General features: G+C 42.1%; 1 protein-coding gene across 1 annotated transcript in view; it reads right to left on the reverse strand.

Annotated features, from left to right (window-relative positions):
- The window catches only part of robo1 (roundabout, axon guidance receptor, homolog 1 (Drosophila)), a 245,477-nt gene that overhangs the window by 13,870 nt on the left and 209,728 nt on the right, over positions 1 to 21,879 (reverse strand). The window contains exons 9-20 of the mRNA XM_086164719.1: positions 17,868 to 17,992; positions 17,604 to 17,775; positions 15,793 to 15,998; positions 13,190 to 13,271; positions 12,926 to 13,094; positions 12,678 to 12,844; positions 11,973 to 12,094; positions 9,331 to 9,565; positions 8,344 to 8,465; positions 6,302 to 6,473; positions 3,499 to 3,699; positions 871 to 897 (exon numbers count right to left, since the gene is read on the reverse strand). Of these exons, the coding sequence (XP_086020845.1) occupies positions 871 to 897; positions 3,499 to 3,699; positions 6,302 to 6,473; positions 8,344 to 8,465; positions 9,331 to 9,565; positions 11,973 to 12,094; positions 12,678 to 12,844; positions 12,926 to 13,094; positions 13,190 to 13,271; positions 15,793 to 15,998; positions 17,604 to 17,775; positions 17,868 to 17,992 (1,800 nt within the window). The remainder of the gene's footprint in view (positions 1 to 870; positions 898 to 3,498; positions 3,700 to 6,301; positions 6,474 to 8,343; positions 8,466 to 9,330; positions 9,566 to 11,972; positions 12,095 to 12,677; positions 12,845 to 12,925; positions 13,095 to 13,189; positions 13,272 to 15,792; positions 15,999 to 17,603; positions 17,776 to 17,867; positions 17,993 to 21,879) is intronic.

A 21,879-nucleotide genomic window follows, 5' to 3' on the forward strand; every position in this document is an offset into this window, starting at 1 on the left:
ATAAAACAGGAAGTGTTTATGGCCCCCGCGTGTAGCCGAGGGACCTTTTGAGCTATCTAACTCAAACCGAAGCATCCTGATCTGTGTGCAAATTTAATCAGGGTTAAAGATTTTCTTCAAGACACAGACTGATTCTCAACCACACAGGCACCTGGAAGACTTCCAGCAGCTCACCAAGGTGCTTGATTTACAAAAATTATTCTGCCTCACCCGAGGCCCAAGGCAGTCAAAAACAACACGGCTACTGTTAAGATCCGACCTCTGCACAGACATGATCAGCCGGCGCAACCGCAAAAACACACACACTGTACGGCATCGCACACCCATGAAAACACCTCCGGGGTAGAAAGATTGTACACGGACGGTGAAAAAAAAAAAGGGTGGGATGGAGATCCAAACTTGCCGAGAAAGTTTTTGTTTAATCTATTTTACGCTGCGTCACTTCAATTCACTGATAACCTCCTTGTCTCCGCTGATGCTCCTCTGCCTAATTGGCGTGTTGGGATGCTGGTGGTGTGTCATTCTTTTAAATCTCATCTGTGGTTGCCAGCAGCCCTTTGATCAAGTTACCACCAGCTTTAACAACTTCTCGGTAATACGGCTTGCTCCTCTTTGAGCAATATGTTCTGACACAACCCGAACATTTGGTTTGAAGATTTATCTTCAGTCAGATTTCTAAGTTGGAGCCAAAGACTCACTTGCTTATTGCTACACAGAGTGTCCCTTTCTCATCTGTTGCTCTTAGTTTCAAGGACCATTAACAGCTGAAGCGATGATAAAATGTATTTAAACAGTCCAAAATAGTGACAATATCTGGTGCTCATGTTGTATAAATGTCAGGACGCACGCAATAGTGGATAAAATCCTTACCTGTGGGTGTGAAAGTAAAGGATGGCACTGTTGGGAGAGAATAGATATTGTCAGAATGGTGTGCATCAATAATTTATATTCCCCATCTGGGCATAACATCACTTCAGCTGCACAAATAATTCTTAATATTTCATATATGTGTATACTTCCTTCATTCATATATAATCTATACTACTTATTCTCCACTAAGGGTGGCTGGGCTAGATCCTATCCCAGCTGTCATTGGCCGAGACGCGGGGTGCGCCAGCCAATCACAGGGCCTGATATGGAGACTTACAACCATCATTTAAATGTCTGGGCAATTTGGGGCAGACAATGGAAAAACTGCATGTTTGGTGACTGCGGGAGCAAAACCGAGAACAGTCTACACAGTTAGTCCATCCCCAAAATCGGCTAGAGCAAAGCGAGTGCTGGGTCAGCCGCTGGTTCAAATCTCGCTTTGGCCCGGTGGTGTTGGTGTGTCAGGGGGCGTCATACTCTGGGGAGATACAGTATATTCTGCTGCCTTTCCCACTCATATCATCACCACATAGCTCAACTCCTTCCACTATATTATGAGGGGGGGGGGGGGGGGGGGGTAAAATAGAAAATTACTGCAGGAAGATGTTATGTCTGTGGTCTGTGGACGACTTCCCCACAGACCAATCTGAAATACCATAGCAGAATGCTTGTGTTATAAATAAATAAGCTGTTGATACTTCACCGAGCCAAGTTTGTCTAAGGAGGTCAGGATGATGGGACTGTCATTTTTTTTTTTTTTTTTCAGTGAAACCATAATACCATGTAAGTATTGTTCTTTGATGGCTCTACAGATTTATGTTTGTGTAATGAATAGCTTCAGGGGGGATAAGACAACATAAATATATAACAGGCAAAACAGTCTTTAATAAAGTGAAATTATAAGTTATATATTTTAATAAAGTGTGAGCTATGTATATCATGTTCCCATGGATGAATGACAATGGCAAAGCAATCACACTGAAATCAGCGTTTGACTCAGCGATAATCAGTTAGTTGAAAGGTTGGGATTTTTGAAGGTTGTCTTTGACAGACTATGACTCGACGTGCTTGCACAAATGCAAGAAGACGAACAGGCACTAACACGAACTAACATTGTAGCTTTATACACACACACACACACACACACAACCCAGTTCACCCAATTTCACATAAAGCGCAATACTACTTCATGTGGTTGCAATTATGCTCTTTTCAAAACACTCTCAGTTACCAGTAGGAACAAAGACCTCGGCCGTGTGTCCTCTGGGCGCACTAGGAGAAGAAGGCATGAACATGTCTGCCCACCAAAGGGCTCTTTTGATTTTATTTGAGACGCTGACAAGGAAAATCATGGTGAGATCCTTCCCTGTCACTCATTCATTTGCATCTGAAAATAAGACCTAAAATCTCTTTCTCTTTTGGTTAAAGTAATATCAACCTATCTCTGGGGAGTGGCTTTTTGCAAAGCAGCAACTAACTCTTAACTCCAATCTGTCCAATAACAGAGTACCTTCAGTGTATTTTGATCAGTGTATTTTCAAGTTAAAGCAAACCGCACAAAGTAATAATTATGGCCAGTATGAACCGCTCAAGTACGTGCCAAAAGCCACTAAGTTCAATAAAATAGTCTCATATTCCCCGATTATCTATTCGCACTGTTAAAATGGCTGCGCTGGATTCACAACATGGCTCTCGTCCTCACGGATTGACGCGAGGTAAGTAAGGGTGCTGTCTTTGAATTTCTCAAGGTTGAAGGTTGAATATTGCCCAGCCCCGGAAGGCGGCTGTAAACACAAGCCCAGGAGTGGTCGTTTTTTCACATTCGGCAGCTGTGCAGCCCAAGGCCATATATTAAGCTACGACGCGCATAAATGAGACTCATAAAGAAAGGCTAATAGCTTTCTTTATAATGTTAACTATTAGGAGTGCAGTTTGTGCTCGTCTTGACTCTGTCACTTTGGCTTGGCTTCGGAAATAAAAACATAGCGTTACACAGCGGCATACGTAAGGGAGCTTACACGGAAAACGATTGTTGCAAAGCATTATTGTGTAACATTGAGTGAGTTATTAAAAGGAAAGCCGAATGCGGCAGCCTTCCATATCAGAATGAATCAGAAAATCACAACGAGGATTTGTGAAAATGTCAGCCTGTCCTTGATAAAATTCACAGCGCAGTCAGATGGGATTTGTTGGACTTTAAAAAAAAAACAACAAAAAAAGCATACTTTTCTGAAAGTACTCTCCTCATACCTTCACAGCTCCACTATGACAGAGGTATGAAAAAGAAATAAAAGTTCTCCTTATGCCACAATCTCAGTGGGAGCAGGCATCAGACTTAAAAGTACTCAAATAGTAAGTAATTTCAGTGAGGCTTCACCCTATAAAGCTATTCTTCTGCTCGTGACGGGGCTGCACAAGACAGTTTGACAGCCTTTGAAAAGAAGAGGACTGGGAAGACTGAATGGATAAACAAAACGACACTACGCCGTGCGAAAAAAAAAAAAAAATCGCAATACCTCTGAAAATTTTTACAAGTAACAAACCCCTTCAAATTTCAAATTATACTGCCAGTCGAATCCTGAAGCACATAGTTGTGTTGCATTCAAATGCTTACAAACAGGTACCGACCCTTGCGAATGCCAGCATAGCTGCTGGAGAGGCCGTTTCTCTTCTTTCTGTGTCTATACAGCCAGATGCTGAAGACCATGAGGATGATCCAACAAGCAGCTCCGATGCCCGCAATGAATGCCGGCTGCTTGACCACGTCCGAGATCTGCTGGGACAGGGGGTTCTGGGGGTCCGCCGCTTCTGTCATTCTCCCTGAGGCGTCTGAGGAAGAGCAAGGATGTGGGAATAGGATTTAGATGGGATAAAGAGGTTCAAATGAGGTGCTAAGACGGAGAAAATGATGCAAAGGAGGTGAAAAGTACAGGAACTGAAATCCATAAAATTCGAGCCAGGTAGGAAAAATGAAACGGAATATATTCAAACCACAATTTGCAAAATAATGGAAATTCTTTGTGCCATAAAATCAGAATTCGAGGATGATATTGGAAATGGAATTGTTTTTTTTGAAATGACTGCCTGGGCTTTCGTTGCAAACCTCAAGTCCACAATAGGCGGTTCAGCAGACAAAATCAAATAAAGACATTTGAACCGAGTCTGTGCGCCGCACAAGTCCGACAGAAACGGATCACAGGGGCATCGGGGCGGTTTCATAATCATATAAATAAATCCACCAAGATCATCTTCAAATACAGACACCGTAGTAATTAGCAAACCGAAGCACATCTGCGGCACGGGTGCCTCCAAGCTGTTTCTGCTGTGAAATGCACCGAAAAAAAAAACCCACCACGTCCGTGGCTGTGCACAACAACCCGCTCTCGGCCTGTTTTTCTCATCTGTCTGTTCTTGCCGTGCTTCTCCCTCATGCGTGACACATGAAAGACTGCTTGGAGTTTGCCCCACCCCCCATGCTATTCTAAAATTTCTTATTGTTCATGTTTTTTTTTTTTTTCCTTTTCGTCTTTTTGTTTCTCTTTCATGTCGGACACACTATTTTCTATCAACTCCCAGATAGGGGGGAAAAAAAAGTGAAAAAAAAAACTGCTCTCCATGGAAACAAGCTCCTTGTTTTTGTCTAACTTACTCAGTCTACATCTCCATTTAAGTTGCTCACGCTCCTTCTTCTTAATTTGCGGTTGTGTCCGGCTCGAGCGAGCCAGGCACGCCGCTGTGACTAAGCAGCCCACAAGGGAACGTACAGGTATTCGAGCTCGGATGACGCACGCAAGCTCGGAGTGTAACAAATGCATTTGGGTGAAACACAGGTCCCCGGGGCACATTGTTCGGCTCCCGTGTTGGAACATGGCAACAATCACCACAGGAACTCTTCAAGTGAGAGAAATTATATCAGTCACAGATGATAGTTCTCCATGCCCATCTCAGCCCACTCGATCACACGTTTAAAACCAGATGGAGTTCTCGCTCTCTGCCTCCTTCTGGTATTTATGCACTTCACGCTCCCCTCCCTCCCCCCACGTTAATACAACACGTCAAAAATATTTGCCAGCTTATACCAGAAAAAAGGACAAAAAGTCAAAGAAGTATATTACAACAAGTAGCCCCCGATGATGCCACCTCTGCTGTGTTTTTAAGCCTTTAATAACACATCATGTCTGAGCTCAGAGCGCCAGATTCATTAGATCTTTTGTTGTGTGGAGGCAGAAAACACGGCAGCCTCGACTGGATGGCGGAGCAGGGAGGGGCAGCTGTGCAGCTGAGCCACACAGCAATTTCATGTGCCCGTGCTGATCACAATTACAGCTACTGCAGGGGTATATATCTCTCTCTCTCTATATATATATATATACAGGACTGTCTCAGAAAATAATAATTGTGATAAAGTTCTTTATCTTCTGTAATGCAATTACAAAAACAAAAAATGTCATACATTCTGGATTCATTACAAAATCAACTGAAATATTGCAAGCCTTTTAGTATTTTAATATTGCTGATTATGGCTTATATATGAAGAAAACTCAAAAATTGTATCTCAAAATATTAGAATATCATGAAAAAGTGATTTTTGTTTTTTTTAATTGCATTACAGAAGATAAAGAACTTTATCACAATATTCTAATTTTCTGAGACAGTCCTGTATATACACTGCTCAAAAAAATAAAGGGAACACTTAAAAAACACATCCTAGATCTAAATGAATGAAATATTCTTATGAAATACTTTGCTCTTTACACAGTTGAATGTGCTGACAACAAAATCACACAAAAATGATCAATGGAAATCAATTGTATCAACCCATGGAGGTCTGGATTAGGAATCACACTCCAAATTAAAGTGTAAAAACAAACTCCAGGCTGATCCAACTTTGATGTAATGTCCTTAAAACAAGTCAAAATGAATCTGTATTGCTTCCTGAGTGGACACTATGATTTCACAGAAGTGTGATTGACTTGGAGCTACATTGTGTTGTTCAAGTGTTCCCTTTATTTTTTTGAGCAGTATACATATATTTGGGGTGCACAAACACTGAACCAGTAGGTTATCATTTTGAAAATTCCCCCGGGACTTGAAATTATTCTACTATTCTGCGGTGAGTAAGATTATGTCAGCGTGACAGCAATCGCATCAAGTGCAGTTTTTAAATTGCTGCCGATTCTGAAGCAGAAATCAGGCAGAGGTTTGAACATGTCGATTACCAGAAAGTGGGGAGTTACATAATTATCTATTTACTTGGCAGGGGATCATATTGGTTTTGTAGATGACTGGGTTAATGCCGCAATTATTTGTCAGAAGATTTTTTTGTGCGTGTGTTTGTGAGAACTGCCAGGGAACCAATGTTTCGTGTTCACTGAAACCAAAAAGAAAAAAAAAAATAGGAACAAACCAGGAGTTTTATCATTTAACTCACCAAGCTGGAAGTAGGTAACGTCACTCTTGACACCAGGTCCTGCACCGGTGCTGGCTGCTACCTCCACGCTGTAGCGGATCCCTGGGGCCAGACTGGGAATCACCACGGAGAAGGTTGAACCATCAACTGTACGGTTGATGTGGTACCTGCTCTCATTCCCCAAGCACCAAATCTGCCATAAAAGAGACAAGCAGTAAGTGGATGAAGCAGTGTGACGAAGAAATCTTGTGACAGCGTTCAGACTGGTAGCACTGGCTAATCTGTGTCTCTATAATTGGTTAGTGCTGCTATTGAAACATTTTTGAAAACACAGGAGGTATTGTGTTACATCACTGCGGTAGGAAAACATTTTACAACACGGCTTTATGTTTTACTGGCTCTGCTGAACAAAGAGTCAGTATCAACCAAGGCAACCATAACACGTCTCTGTGTAGACTTAAGTCCATGAAAAACAAATGGGGATCAGTAATCACCCCTATAACTTAATTATAGCAGAAACTATGTGCTGTCACTCCCAGGAAAGACAGGGGTCTCCCAAGCTGCCTAACCCCTGGGTCACAAAGGGAACTATACATACATCGCAGCATGAGGCCTGAGGACGGCCAGATCCTGAACCCCTCCCTGACAGACGAAGTGGTTAACCGGGTTAACAAACGCACTTCCTGGGATTTCACATTACATGCCTGTTTGCGTGTGTGTTTGCACTTCAACAACAGAAAATATAAGGCCCTCAAAGTTTCTGTGTATTTAGAAAAAAAATAGAAAATAAAAATTGCAGCGAGCAGGGGGAGAGCCTCGAGGGACGCAACTCGGTAATGAGCGGGGAGCGCTCCCGAGCTGGACTTAAAAACCATGAAATTACTCCAAAGCCTATCACCAGAAAACATTTACCTGGAAAATTAAAGGTGGCTTAACTTTTTTTTCAGCGGTGCTGCCTCATCTTGACTTTTGCCACTAACCCCTATTACTTGCGACATAAAAAGGCTTCGAAATTAACATACAGGACTCCCACGGAATTAAATATGAGAGAAAAGCACCGTCGAAAAGCCAGGCTACTTACTAAAAGTGCGTGTCACGTTTAAGTAAGGAAAAGGGAACTCGATATATGATAGGAATAGGGTTGTGCTGAAGGATACATTAGCAAAGCCCCGGACCCTACTAAATAACCACTGTTATAATAAAAGGTCCGTGTCTTTTTTCATTTGTCCTTGCTCCTTTTTTATAGCTTGTTGTCCCTCATTCCGCAACTGAACAAATCAGCCTCCTTTAACATCCTAACATCTCTGTTAGATGATTCAATACCCGCAATGTCATTTGAATGTGAATTTTAAAACTGTTGTTACTACAGCATGTAATGAACCTGCAGCATTTGATCAGGAGGTTCAAAGCAGATTTTTCAAATGCATGGCTTTCTTGGTTTACAAGTATCGTTATAAATGATTACTACTCTTTTCGATTAAAAAAATACTCCAAATAAGACCCAAAACTGAATGTAATTCTGCCTTCAGTGAGAACTTTGGAATGCAAAAGTGCAATCATATTTAATTCTAAAACATTTTTTTTTTTTTTAATGCGCCTGTCTTTTGAGCAAAACGCCCACCCTGAGTCTCCACGCATTTATAGAGATTGTTGTCATAGGAAAACAAAAAATAAATCTTCACCAAAAAGCTATGTGCAAGGTAGTTTGATCCCTTTTACAAATACATTAAAGCAGTAAAAATATAAATAGACATTAAATAAACAGAAGATGTGAGCGACTGCAGATTCCACCAGATGGCACTGTATCCCAACAGTATCCAGTATCTGCCCTTCTTTCCCCAGCTTTAATTGTCTATTTCTCAGCATCCGTGCTCAGGCGGATCCCTGAGAAGTCCACAGGGGTGTTCTGTGCCTGTGCAACGTCTTTTTCCCTGTTATCCGCTTAGTGAGAATCCCTTTTTGTGTCTCCTTTGTGTCTGTGTGCAGTACCACTCCCAACTGCTCACACCTGAGGTAGACAGTGCCTCTTTTTTTTTTTGTCTGTGTCTGTGTGTGTGTGTTACCTTGTATTCCTGGACCAGCCCGTTCTGTTCCTCTTCTGGAGGAGGTTGCCAGGATACCACAATCGCAGTGCCATTGTCCCCGCTTTCCATCACTGTAACCTCACGAGGAGGGGCGCTGGGGGCTGATGCGTGTAGACAAAAGATAGATCAAAATAACAAAAATAATAAAATGAGAAACACACATTCATTCATGAAAGTAAATGGTTTTTTTTTTTACATATGTAAAAAAATTAGAATTAAATCTTGCTATCTGAAACTGAAGTGAAAGCAGGACTGATAATGAACATTTATATGTTTATATATATATACATATATACAATATATACATAAAAAGCAGCATAATTCATGGGTTTTGTGGGTATAAAAAAGCAATAAATGTTCACTGGAGGCAGGAAAGAAATGCTAATTTTGTTGTGTAAGTTGGTTAGCCCTAACCGTAAAGTAATTTAGCAGAAACAATTAAAAATCCAACTTTTACAGACTTATTCACGGTTGAACACCATATTTTCTGCTTCTGAGACGTTAGGTTTTAAAGCTCCGTGAGCAATTACAGACGGGGTTGAGAAAAAAGAAAAATCCAGCAACAAAAAAAGAAAATCAAAACACCCCCGCACATGCCAAACATATACACACACTCCGCAGTCACATTTCTCTTAACTGTTTACTACAGCTCAAAATTTGTAGCTGGGTTACAACCAAAACTCATCAGACTGCCACAACCGCACCCTTTGACAAACACTACGACCAGAGTGTTGTGTACGGCTTTCCATACGGCCTGGTAAATAGCTGGGTATCCACACTCGCATGCTTGGAAATACAGTACCACATAGCATAATCCCGCACTCTGGCTGGTGTGAACAGCTGTTGTGCGCAGTCGCTCATGCAAGCTGTGCATATAAAATTGTGTAAACATGAAAACATGTGTGCGCACATGCACGGGGCTAAGGCGCACACTCGCGCGGTCACACTTGTGCACATCCCCCCCACCTTCTTCCAGAGTCTTGCCAATTTTTACATCGCTGTCGGTCCCCTGGAATTCATTGAAGAAGGGGCGGACTTTGAATTCGTATGTGATTCCCTTCCGGAGCTGTGGCACGACCGCGCTGTCCTCCCCGGGGGTGCGCACCTCGAACGTAGCCCAGTCACTTCTCTGCTGACCCCCCTCTGGTGAGGGCCTGTACATCACTTTGTAGCCCTGGATATACTGCGACTGCTGCTCCACCTAGTGGGATCGCACCACCAAACAAAAGCAAAATGGTCAGCTTGGTTCAATTAGGTACCCTACGGTAGACAGTGGGACCGTGGAAGATTATACGGTAATATCATAGACTGTAGCATTATTGTGGATGTGCGCGACTGATTCACCAGGTGCTGAGAGGAATGGCGTGCTAAATCATCACATCAAATCGTGCATCGTTCTTTTTGACTGACTGTCAATGCACCATTTGGAGCATCAGCGATTTGTGCAAAACCACAGCATGAGGTCATTGGCCAGAGGTTCCTCTAAGTCTGGAGTTGGTTAAATAGGGCTCAAGCTCCCAGAACAGTCTGTCTCATCCTGCCCCAGTGAGTTGACTGGCTGAAGTCAAGGAAGTGGGGGAAAGGGGACCTTTATAAGGACTACCAGAAATTGTTGAATGGGTTGGTGTACCGTCATAGATATAAATCGGGAGGGATTTCTATGTCCCATTAACCTAGTGACGGAGTCCAGGCGGTTTATACACAAGAATATCCAGTAAACGAATATCCGTACCGTTCCCTGTGAAAGGCAAGCAGCACAATTCTATTTCAAACATTTGAGAAAAGATTTATTCCTCCTCTATAAAACAGGCTGCCAGCTCAGGTGGTCTTCATTAGTCCTGAAACTATGCAACCATTTAGCAAAACACAAAGGAAAATGTACAAGGAAGAAACTCCACATTGGAAAAAGATTTAATTCTGCAAAACACAGAAATTGCGGTTCGTAAGTACAATGTCTGCTTCCGTCATGCCATATGTTTTGGTGGAACATTCCACGGAGAGAGGGTAACAGAACAATAATGTTTCAAATCAGTCTTGACATGTCTGTATCCCTCTTTTTTTTTAGGTTTTCCGGACCCATTAATCACTTTCAATGACATTTCATAACACCTGAGAATATGGGGCTGGCCGTGAGTCAAAAGGCAAAAGAAGGTGCATTTGACTTTTGGTACAAGGAGAATTCTCCACATGTATATCAGCTAAATGAGAAGACAGCTGTAGATTTATGTTATATTAGAAAAGACATTGACCAGCTTGAGTGTCCGATGGACATGTGACTTCCTCTTGTGTGTGAACACACACATCTTGAGCTAACCTTCTTCCTTTCCCACCTATGGCCTGAACATCTGTAAGCTATTTCCACTTAAGAGCACGGATTGGCTGCCTCCTCGCTCTCACTTGTATTATTTTAACAGCCATGCAGTGTTTTCAGTCCACGAGGGCACAGACTGGCACGCCCCGCTCGCTGCTATATGGTTTTATGTAGTTTGGCGTTTCTGGGCTCCATTGTCTACTTTAGAGATGATTTCTTCCCAGCCGACCGGCTCAGGCCGATATAAAATGGGCTCATTTTAGGACACATGGCCAGTGTCCTTCTCCGTATGACAAGAGGTATATAACTTAACACAAAGCGATTGTAAATAGCTATACTCATGATTCATATAACTACCTTGATCGGGGGTGCAAAGACTTTTTCAGCATGTGAACTACTTTTAAAAAAGTCAAAATGATCTACCTACTATAAAAATGCAAAACATATCATTATTTATAATTATATTTATAATTCTTTATACGTACAATATATGTTCATGTACCTTGCATGACTGCATGAATCTATATTGCACAATACAACTGTACATTTTTCGTCATTACCTAATTCTGATGACTTGCACTGAATGGAATCAGCCAGGGATGTGTAGTCTGGACAGTAGCTACTGATAGCCAGCCACATGCGCACATCCAAATGATGTTAGAACGGTATTTGGAATTATCGTTCATGTGGGGAAAAGGCTGACTCACATAAATAGGTGGACAACTGTGATTTTAGTTCCTTCACCCTTCTCCTCCTCGGCTCGATTTTCGGAGGGAAGTCCGTGTCGAAGTTTTTATGAACTGTCCGAAAATGCCGCTCCACATTTCCCTTCTTCTGTATCGCGATGGTAGACCAGCAGATGAGGCAAACGCACTTTGAAAATGACACAGCTTAAAAAAAGTCCTCCTTCCGCTCGCTATGGAAGTTGTAAGTTTTTGGCTTCTTACTTAGTCCAGCTCCCCCACTCATTTTAATACCCTTACTTACAGTTAAAAGAAATAAATTTGGAGGATAACTAGGTACTCACTAGCATTAGCTATAGAGTTTTGCAGCACTTAGCGCCGTTGTATGCGCATGCACGGTGACCCATGTGTCAGGAAAGGTCAGATGTCAGACTGGCTGCCTTGTATATTGATTAAGTCACAAATTTCATAGTGAGGACAGATGATATGCTGAAGTTTATTTTTTAACACCATGCGATCTACCCAATCACCGGTAGAATCGACCAGTAGATCGCGATCAACGTATTGGGCACCCCTGACCTAGGTGGAGTCAGTCAAGTGTTTTTGAAACTTACCGTCCACTGCACCCTGACAGAGGACGAAGACAGAATTGTAGGGTTGTGCAGGTGGATGATCACCTCTCCCAGCTCTCTCTGGATCTGACGATGGTCCACACCCTGACTGGTTGGGGGAATATCTGCATTGGGATGTGCGGAGAAGTGAATGATACACCCATGTTATAACTCAGGGGTGTCAAACTCAAATACACAGTGGGCCAAAATTCAAAACTGGGATAAAAAGTTGCTTGCCAACATTGATATTTATTGAAAAAAATCTTCCTCCAGATATAACAATGAACCTTTTCATTTGGACCCAAACAAGTTTTGCATAAAACCAAATATGGAGCAAGCATAGCTTAATACTATACAATATATAACTTAATATTGCACACATGCAAAATCCTTTTTTCTCTCTAAGTAGCAGGGTGCCAGTATTAGCATAAGGTCGCTATGACTACTGTACTCAGAGGAGAGGGTGTTTATGGGTCCTGTTGTGATTTTTGTGCCAAAACACCAGCAGAAAATTCTGGGATTTGTAGAATTAGCGATACATGCACTGTAGACTATACCGGTGGGCCGGCTCTAATAGTCATTTGGTATGGCTTTGTGGGCCAAATATAATTACAGAGTGAGCCAAATTTGGCCCGCGGGCCAGAGTTTGACGCCTGTGATGTAACTGCATACAACCAAAACCATGGTAAATAAGGAGACACTTCTCACCTTGTGTTTTCACAGCATCAGTGATGAGACTGGGATCACTCAGTCCATAGGCATTGGCTGCCCTTATTAAGAAGAGGTAGACTGCGCTGGGCTTCAAGCCCTTCACTACAAATGACTCAGTTTTCACATGCTCTGCCAGGGTCTGCCAGCTGCTCCCTGATGCGTGACTGCGGACGCAAGGAGGAAATAAAGTTTTAAAAGGTTTCAAGTGAGCCATGCTTACTAATGGTCAAGCTGATTTGATTTACCTAAAGGCTTCTATTATATAGGAGGTGGGCGTGGCTCCAGCATTAAGGTTAGGCTTCCAGGAAAGAGTGACCGAGGTGCGTGTAACATCTGTAACCTCAGGCTTGGAAGGGGCACTCGGAATCAGGTTTGGGTCAGTGGGTCTGTTTGGTTGGACTGGCATGCCAAACTCTTCACGTCAGAAATGGCAAAGAACAGGAGCAGGTGAATAAATGGCACAAAACATACAAGGTGGCTTGAAAAATAACATTGCAGAACAACCTCACCTTGAACCTCTAAATGGGCTTTCCATGAGGCTTCCCCGCTGGGGGTGGAGGCAATGCAAGAGTATGTGCCAGTATCGCTAAGCTGGAGGAAGACAAGTAGAATTATGTTTAAACTGGAACTATTTGAACAGCTTCTTCTCCTGGCTGCTATCTCTCCAGTGCCACGACTGCTCTGCTTATTGACATTCTGACAGTGTGTGTAGCGAGCAGCTGTCATTGCCTGATAATCTCAATATCATCTCTTTCATAGCAGAACCTGAGGGAAACCAGCCAGAAAGGCTAAGTAGCAGCCTCTTGGAAAAGATTTTCTTCGGATCAGGGACTAATTTGGGGACCTTTTTTATTCTCCCTTCTATCCCCGCTAGTACCAAACATGGAAATGGCTGCTCTCTGCAGGGGATGTAGCGTAAGTGCATAAACTATTATCGGGAAAAGCAGTATGCATGCTGAAAGGCACAGTATGAATCAGTTGAACTACAGGGTAATGTTTCAGGTAAGCTACAGTGGTAGGTTAGGTTTATCATTCGTGTAAGAGTGTAAAGATCTCTTCACTCCCTTGTGGTCCCTCGAGTCTCTGAAAGCAGGTTCAGAGGCTGGAGCTTTCAATTAACAAGCTCCTTTACTGTGAAACCATCCTCAAAATCTTAATCTGAGGGGTGGACACCCTCTCTTTCTTTAAGAAAAGGCTAAAAATCTTTCTTTTTGCGAAAGCTTATAGTTAGCGCAAGACTAGCCCAGAGTTATACTGCCATTGGTTAACTCTGCAGTAAGATATCCCACGATGCACTTCTCTCATTCCTTTGCGCTCAAATCCCCTTCGTGAATGCATGGTAGGAACCTCATATCTCCTCCCGGGTCCTTGGCCTCTCTCACAGACATACTGATGTGGCCTCTCCATGCTAACAATTGTTTTTTCTTTGATGAACATGAACGCAATAATTGTATCAAGTCACCGATTATCACATAACTGTTAGCACTACTGTTATTATAAGTATGAAATAATGTGCCTTTCCCTCCAAAGCCTCATCCCCTAAAGCCCCCGTGACATTAATCTACCATAGCTTTAATATTATCCAAAATAATATTTGGGAAAATACTGTAGCACAGATTATTTGTTTTTTATCTTATTTATCCACCCCTTGTCTGGAAACTTGTCTCAAGGAGCCAATACCCAAGGTTCTTCTGTGCTTTGTTCGGGAATCAAATTTAAGAACTGCTTCAATAACAAACTCAAAAAAAACATCATTCATTTGAGTCCTGAATAAAAGCGCACATAGTTGATGGGGAAAGCATCCATGTGCAAGATATTGTCCAATCAAAGTGCAGTAAGTTGGCTTGACTCAGTATAAAAACCCATTTCTTACCTAAAGTCATGAATTGTTACCTTTAACTATACCAACTGAACACTCATCAATTGCTTTTGAATTTCGGGCCTATACTTTTTTTAACTGTAACATATTACGTATGTTCTTTCAAATGTACAAAAAAATCCATTGATAGGTTTCCTTGACATTTAAGAATCTGAGTGAAGCTTGAAAAATGTCTGGTAAATGTAAAAACATACCACATACTTTTACTCAGCTGTATTTCTGGTCTGTTAGCTGTTTACAGAGTTAATAAGTAAGACAAATATGTCAGTAAAGAATAATGCATGCTCTGGCCTCCCAGACATGAGTTGAAACGAAATAATAAAAAACAAAAATAAATAAAAAAATAATGATTAATTGTGTGCTCACTCTGAACAGGTCCTATTCATGACCCTCAGGGTGTTCAGTCTTTGTTTTTATCACATAATGTCACACAGAGAATCATGTTATTAAAATAAATTACCTCACTGATTTGAAAAAAAAAAAAAAAAAAAAAAAACTTCATTATAACATTATTGGCTACGAATGACAAGTTCATTAAAGTAAAATGCCCAGGGAGTTTACTGGGGGAAAGGGGATCAGGCGCATCCTGAGCTGCATGAGTTTCACCAGCGGCCCTATCACATGCAATCTTGTAACCACAAGACATGCCAGCATTTATCAGCACGCTACAAATTGATACGAACTCTGACCCTACAATGCCTCCATCTGGGAGACAAGCAAGAAGCCCCCGTCTCTTGTCTCCTCCTGTGTGTTCAGCATCACACAGATGCCATCTCACACACACACACACAAACACACACACACATACACATATGTTTTGCTCACATGCGAGATTACACGGAAAACCCACTGTGCTTGCTGACTGACAGGAGCTGCAGACTGTTCAACTTCACAGACTGCATTTCAAATCTACGACAACTGACTGACAGCTCACTGAGGCTGGGTGTTGGCAGGGTAATACATGTTATTTATAAACCAGCAGGGATTTTCCTAGTGCATTATATAAGTGATACGCACCACATCGGGGTTTATTTGAATCGAATCTGACTTTGAAGACAATCTAATAGACAATTTGGATGGAAAACACAATTATGTTTTCTATATAAACACGGTGCTAGGCAGGCTTACACATTCATATCCAATTACAAATGAACTCCACATTGCATAGCGACCAGTGCTGTTTATTTTGCATGTTACAAAACGGATCAGAGCATGTCTGTCAGCGAGTCTTACCTTGGCATAGCGGATCTGCAGGGCACCTGTGTCAAGCTGTTTGACTCGAGAGTCATGAGTGGACACTAGTACCCCATCTTTCCTCCAGAGGATGGTGGGAGTGGGATTACCCGACACAATGCAGCTAAGGACCACTGTGCCATCCACGGCGACCGTCTGATTGGTCGGTCCCTGTCGGATAACTGGCGGTGGGCGATCTGAGACCACTGCGGAGGGAGAATGAGTTGTTTGAGCCAATGTGTGAAAAAAATGGTAGGGGAAAAGCTCTACGGTCAGGCAGGAACATGAGAAACACTGTCAGTTTCAACTGGTTTGTACACGGAAACACACAAAACACAGGGAACTGTGGGACTAACTATAAAGCAGCGTGTAGAAATACAACCATTTGAAGGTTTTAGGGGTAGCTGGAGATTAATTAAATCCAATTTTAAGAACAAGAAGCAATTTTGTAATCATTCAGCAGCAGGAGTTAACATTTCGCCAAATGAAAGTAATTAAAAACATAGCATCATATGCTTCGGTCATCTCACCGCAGCTCTACCTAACCCTGGCATATTCAAACATGCAGCAAACAAACCCCTGGACCATCCCCCAAGTCACAAACTGTGAAACAAGGGTGGAAATGTTTAAACACCAGCCAGGCAGAACAAACAATTTTATCAGCACAAGGATGTAAAAATTACGCCTCTATACTGTACCATTTGTTGAATCTGCACTCAAACATAAAGAGTGCATCGTGCGTAGCGATGGGATACCATGGAAAGAGACAAAAATGAAACAGAAATGAAGAAGAGGTAACAAGAGAGGAGACTTCAGTTACAGTCAATCATTCTCCCCCTTTTATTTGTTTCTGCTACATGCGATTAATTATGTTCCTGAGATGGGTTGCCTGCCCCCTTCTCATTATTATTATTCATAGCACTCCTGATGACCACTCATGCCAGTGCACTGAATGAAGAGCAATCAAAATAGCACTTAACACTTACATATATTGTTGCATGTGTATATTTCTGAATAGAGAGCTGTGCTGCGGTGTAATCTGGGAGTTGTTTTTTCTTCACTTTTGTGTGCCGGGGATTGTGCAATTACTAAAACACTGTCAGCATGACCTGTAATTACTAGATCTGCCTGCAGAGTGGCGGAGGCCTTAGAGCAGCCTACTCACTTTAATAACTGTTATTATTATCCAGAGAGCAAGACGGAATGAGAGTAAGAGAGAGGTGGAGAGAAAGAGGGAGATGGCAGTGAATGAAGACACGGGGATGCCATCTCGGGCCGGCGATGAAGAACGACATATAGTAAAAGAAGGGATGAACCAAGGTGTGTCATTTACAAAATAATAGCTGCCGAAATCTTTGTGGGCATGGTGAGGATAAAGCCAGGGTTAATCCACCGGGCTGACAGGGACTGGCGAGCACAGTAATTAAAGGACCCAATCCAGACCTCAGCATACAGCCACAGGCTTCCAACAGTAGCCAGCCATGGAATACTGGAGGAGACATTAGCCAGTGAGAAGCCATAGAAGCCAAAAAAATGAACCATGGTCTGGGTACACAGGCACCAGACAGTCTCCACCTCTGACAAGAACACATTGAACAGGCCAGACCAAACCTCACCAACCACAATTTGGATATTAATATGCTCTGGAGCCCAACCACAGAATTTTACATGAGCAGCATTATCCCCATGAGCCAAAGATTATCTTAAATACCAATATTCATGCCCTCTAGTTTTCTTTCAATGATCACCGATCATCTTTTAGGGGTTTTGCTGTGCGCGGAGGCTTTTTTAAAAACAGAGGGTTTGCTCACCATCGGTGACCTCTAGCAGAGCCTTGGTGATGACACTACCAGCGATATTCAGAGCCTGGCAGCTGTAGTATCCCACATCTGAGCGTTCAGCGTCAGTGATGGTCAAGTCCCCGGTTTGGGACACGGAAAATCGGCTCGATGGCTGAGGAGGCTGGTAGGAGAACAGCAGGTTCTGGGAGGGGAAACGGAATAGATCAGATGCAGGTGAGTAATATAATGTAAAATAATTTTGAGATATTCTCAAAGGATAAAAGGTTTGTGTACCTGACTTCCTTCCCGCTGCCAAAAAATGGCTGGTTGTGGGTTACCGGTGGCCTCGCACTGGAAGGTGACGGTTCTGCCGACTCCGACCACCTGGTTCCTCGGCCTCACCACAAATGCTGGGGGCACTGAAAAGCAGCCATTCAGACGGTTTACCGTCAATAAAACACTACTACACTACTACAGTTAAGAGGGTTATTTAAATAAAGAACAAAAGAAATATGAATGCTGCAGGTGTGTGAATTATGTTAGACTATTCCAAAACTTTGCAAAATGTGGCGCGGTGCAGATTAAACAGGAAGCCGATGCAAATCTAAATGCAGCCACATTAAAGATGTAATGAGAGAAAAAACAAAAAGGTTATTCAGCTGCCCCTCATTTGCATGGGCAAGGGCATGGACCATTAAAATTTACATGGAAATGGGGGATATATTTGCGCCATCTGTCCATGCTGACACCCTCCAATAGTGCAAGCCTCAACCAGGAAGCAGTTGAAATGCATCTTAATGACAGATTCTATCTCAGACTGAGTTCCGTGTCAGCCAATGTCACCAGTGCAGGTCTACAGTGACACACTAGACCTTTCTACTTTTAATGGGCCATCTACGAAAGGACACTATGGAAGGAGTATAGAGGTCCAAATACAAGCTTGTGAAAACCTTCAGTTTCAAGAAAACTGACAATATGCTCCGAATAGGATATTCTTGCTGTAGTGTGAATCATAGAGGGGGCTGTGTAATACAAAAGCAATCAGAAAGCTGTCATTTGAAATACAGAAATACTTTGTCCAAAAAATTAGACCAAGTGTTTGGTAATGCATTAAAAAAAAGGGGAAAATAATTCAACAAAACAATGCAGCTTTACCTTGAAACCCCAAGCTGAGCATATTTTACCCATTAATGTCCTTTTGTCACCGTTGCCCATGATACTAGAAACACGAGTGCTGTTTGGAAGGTGATGAGTTGATGGGAGGAGAGTGGAAGGGGGTTGTGACAGCTTCCTGTCTCGTTTGGGGGCGGTGACTAGATGGCGGGTGACATTTCAACTTACCAGACACAACTAAAAAGGAAACAAAAACCCAATGATGAATAAATTATCAATCAACCACATGACATGAATAAAAGGAGTAACAAAATCAACAATGTGAGTTTCATGTAATTATCATTACAGAGAACAACACAAGTCACATAATACTTTAGACACACAAACTGGAGGTGCCATATAATACATACTGCAAAAAATAAATGACAAAACAAATGATTTCATGATCACAAAATGAAGTGTCCGTCTCAACATTCTGTCTTAATCTTGGGAAAAGCGCAAGGACAGGAAATATGTTTGATCATGTTGAACACAATGACAGAGGAATCACAAAGACAACATCATGAAACAAGCAAGACAGATGGTTTATGTTTAGTGACATCATGCATTGCTTATTAGTTCCCTCTCTTTCCAGGTGTGTGAAGGTGATTGTCTCTGCGCCCTTCGTGAGTTTTAACACACCCCAAGGTGTGCGGCGCAGTCGCTCAAACCCAGGCTCCATTAAAACACAAGGTGAATGTTAACTGTGACTCTCCGGCCATAAATCTCCCCCAGCCAATCACTCATCTTATCTAATCTGTCTGCCTCAGCGGCTCCCACGGAAACATAAACGCTGTCAGTCAAAATAACGACCTGCCTCTCCCTTCCTCCCTCTTCCTATCCTGGGCCCTTTAAAATGCAGATAAGATTCAAATCAAACACCCCCGGACGAACATGCATGCGGGGCTTCATGAGCGTGAGGCTTTACAGAAAAACACACTTACGCAAATACACAAACTCCCCGCTAAGACACAAAACACACAATCTTTCATGTGTGCCTAAGCCTTTAATTAGGTAATCCTACCTTCTCAATGAGGCTGTGATCACAGCTGGGGACCCTGAGGAAGAGGTGAACTTTAAATCTGACCGGGCAACTTTGTTTTGGGGCATTTGAGCTCAGCTCAAAACACAAGGAAGACATTGACCGATATAAACATATCAATAAACATTCAATGTCTTCCCTGTGAGTGAGACCGAGGAGATATACATTATACCAGCGCTCTTTTACTTGGTTTCCTTTCGTTTTAAGGGAGTCTCCGACCGGCCTCTTTCTGGTGCAACCAATGTTGCGACCAATATTTGTTCTTGTACATTCTGAACGCTCATGGAATAATCCATGAAACACGATTCAGTCCCATCTGTCAGCGTGGCCAGATGAGATGCAACTCATTTCACAGAGCCTGTGCTTTGAATGAATTAGCAAGCTACCTTAATGAGCTATAGTTAAAAATAACAAGACAGAATGCTGTTTCGACTTTAGCGGCCAAACGCACCTGCAAATGAGGCAGGGTTGGGAACCGTGTGAAAGAATTATAAGAAAGTAACACATGTATCATAGTATTTATTGTATGTGCGCAGCCTAGGGATGAAGTAAGTTGTTTCTTTGTTTGTTCTCCTGCGTTTACTTTCTTTGCCACAACAGAAATGTAAATGTTAACTGACTATATATTCACTTATTCGTTATTTCGTCATACGGTACATTACACCCTGGACTAGTCGCCAGTCAATCGCAAGGCCACATACAAAGACAGGCAATATTCATTCACTCACTCACTCACTTATTTGGGGCAATTGTACCATTTTTTTTTTTCTAATTAACCTGCCGCATGTTTTTTTGAATGTGGAAGGAAACAGGAGAGCCTGGAGGAAACGACTGCCCCACCGTGTCGCCTACAGCAGATACATTAATGGTAATTCAGCAAAGCTGTTGTTCAGTGAGAATGGGATCAACACCAGAGAAGGACAGCGTGTAGAGGATTTAGAATGATTAATAGTAGCTCCCATTGGGAGATCTGTAGCATGCTTTGAATGCTCTGCTCTCACAAGAGGCTATTAATACTGTACATCTTCAGACTTAGGGACTTTGCAATAGTAAGCGGTATATGTGATGCATGGCCGGAGACAAAAAGATGGAACAGAACGACGCATGCAGACTTTAGTTTATTTTCACCTAAAAAGCAGGCGGACGGATGCACGTCTGATTCTTTCGGTACTAGTACCAAGTCTCCTTTACGTCCCCTTGAGTGAGTTATTGTCAAAAGCATGTGGCGTAAGCATTACTATGAGCAAACTTTCCAGTGAAGAAAACATAAAACCTTTTAATTATTAATTTTTTTGTGAGTGTGTCTATTGTTTAGGTATTAATTAAGAAAACACTCCATAAATATTATCTCACCATACCAGATTCCATTCAAAATGTATTTGTTTAAAATCTTTAAAAAGACACACTCCCCTATGTGTTCACACTCTCAGATGACTGATTTTAATGACTGCCGCAGAGACTGTGTTTTCGCCCAGCAATTCATTATATATTTGAAATGACATATTTACAAGGGCAGAGGAGGTGCGGAAGAGCAAATGAAAATAATTGAGTGATTTATTTTTTTTTTTTGTTTCTTTTTTTAACAAGCGCACAGAACATTGAAAGCGCAACAGCCCAGGGCGCAATTTCCACAGTGAACACATTGTTCGCTGACTTTTGGACTACGGACGGTGTGAAAACGAGCTTAATCGCTCCAGTCAACCCTATTACTCAGATGGAACTTGGTTTAACGGACATCTTTAATCCTCTAGTACTATAATAAAATTGCCTTACAGTGTTTTATGATAATAAATGTCATTGTAAGGGAATTGTAAATTAAACAAAATGCGAGGGTTAAAATGATCAATGATAATTCATTTGATTTTGTCTGCCATCTTTAGATTCGTGTTCTTTCCCCCCTTTTTTGGCTTTAAATGGGGTTCATAGAATATTTACATAATTTCCTTTTGCGTCTTTTAACAATTTTATTATGCCCTTTGTGGTGCAGCTTTTCCTGCCAGTTGCTGACTACAGCTAACATTACATTATTCAGCCACTCGGTTGTTCTTAAGCGGCTGCTCGGCAACTTTGCAGTTCTTTGACTTTTGATACAGAGTGACAGTGCCGCCCGCT

The sequence above is a fragment of the Fistularia commersonii genome, chromosome 18 (genome assembly GCF_037954325.1).
Source record: "Fistularia commersonii isolate RoL2024-O1a breed Wild chromosome 18, RoL_Fcom_v1.0, whole genome shotgun sequence".
In the NCBI taxonomy this organism is placed as follows: domain Eukaryota; kingdom Metazoa; phylum Chordata; class Actinopteri; order Syngnathiformes; family Fistulariidae; genus Fistularia; species Fistularia commersonii.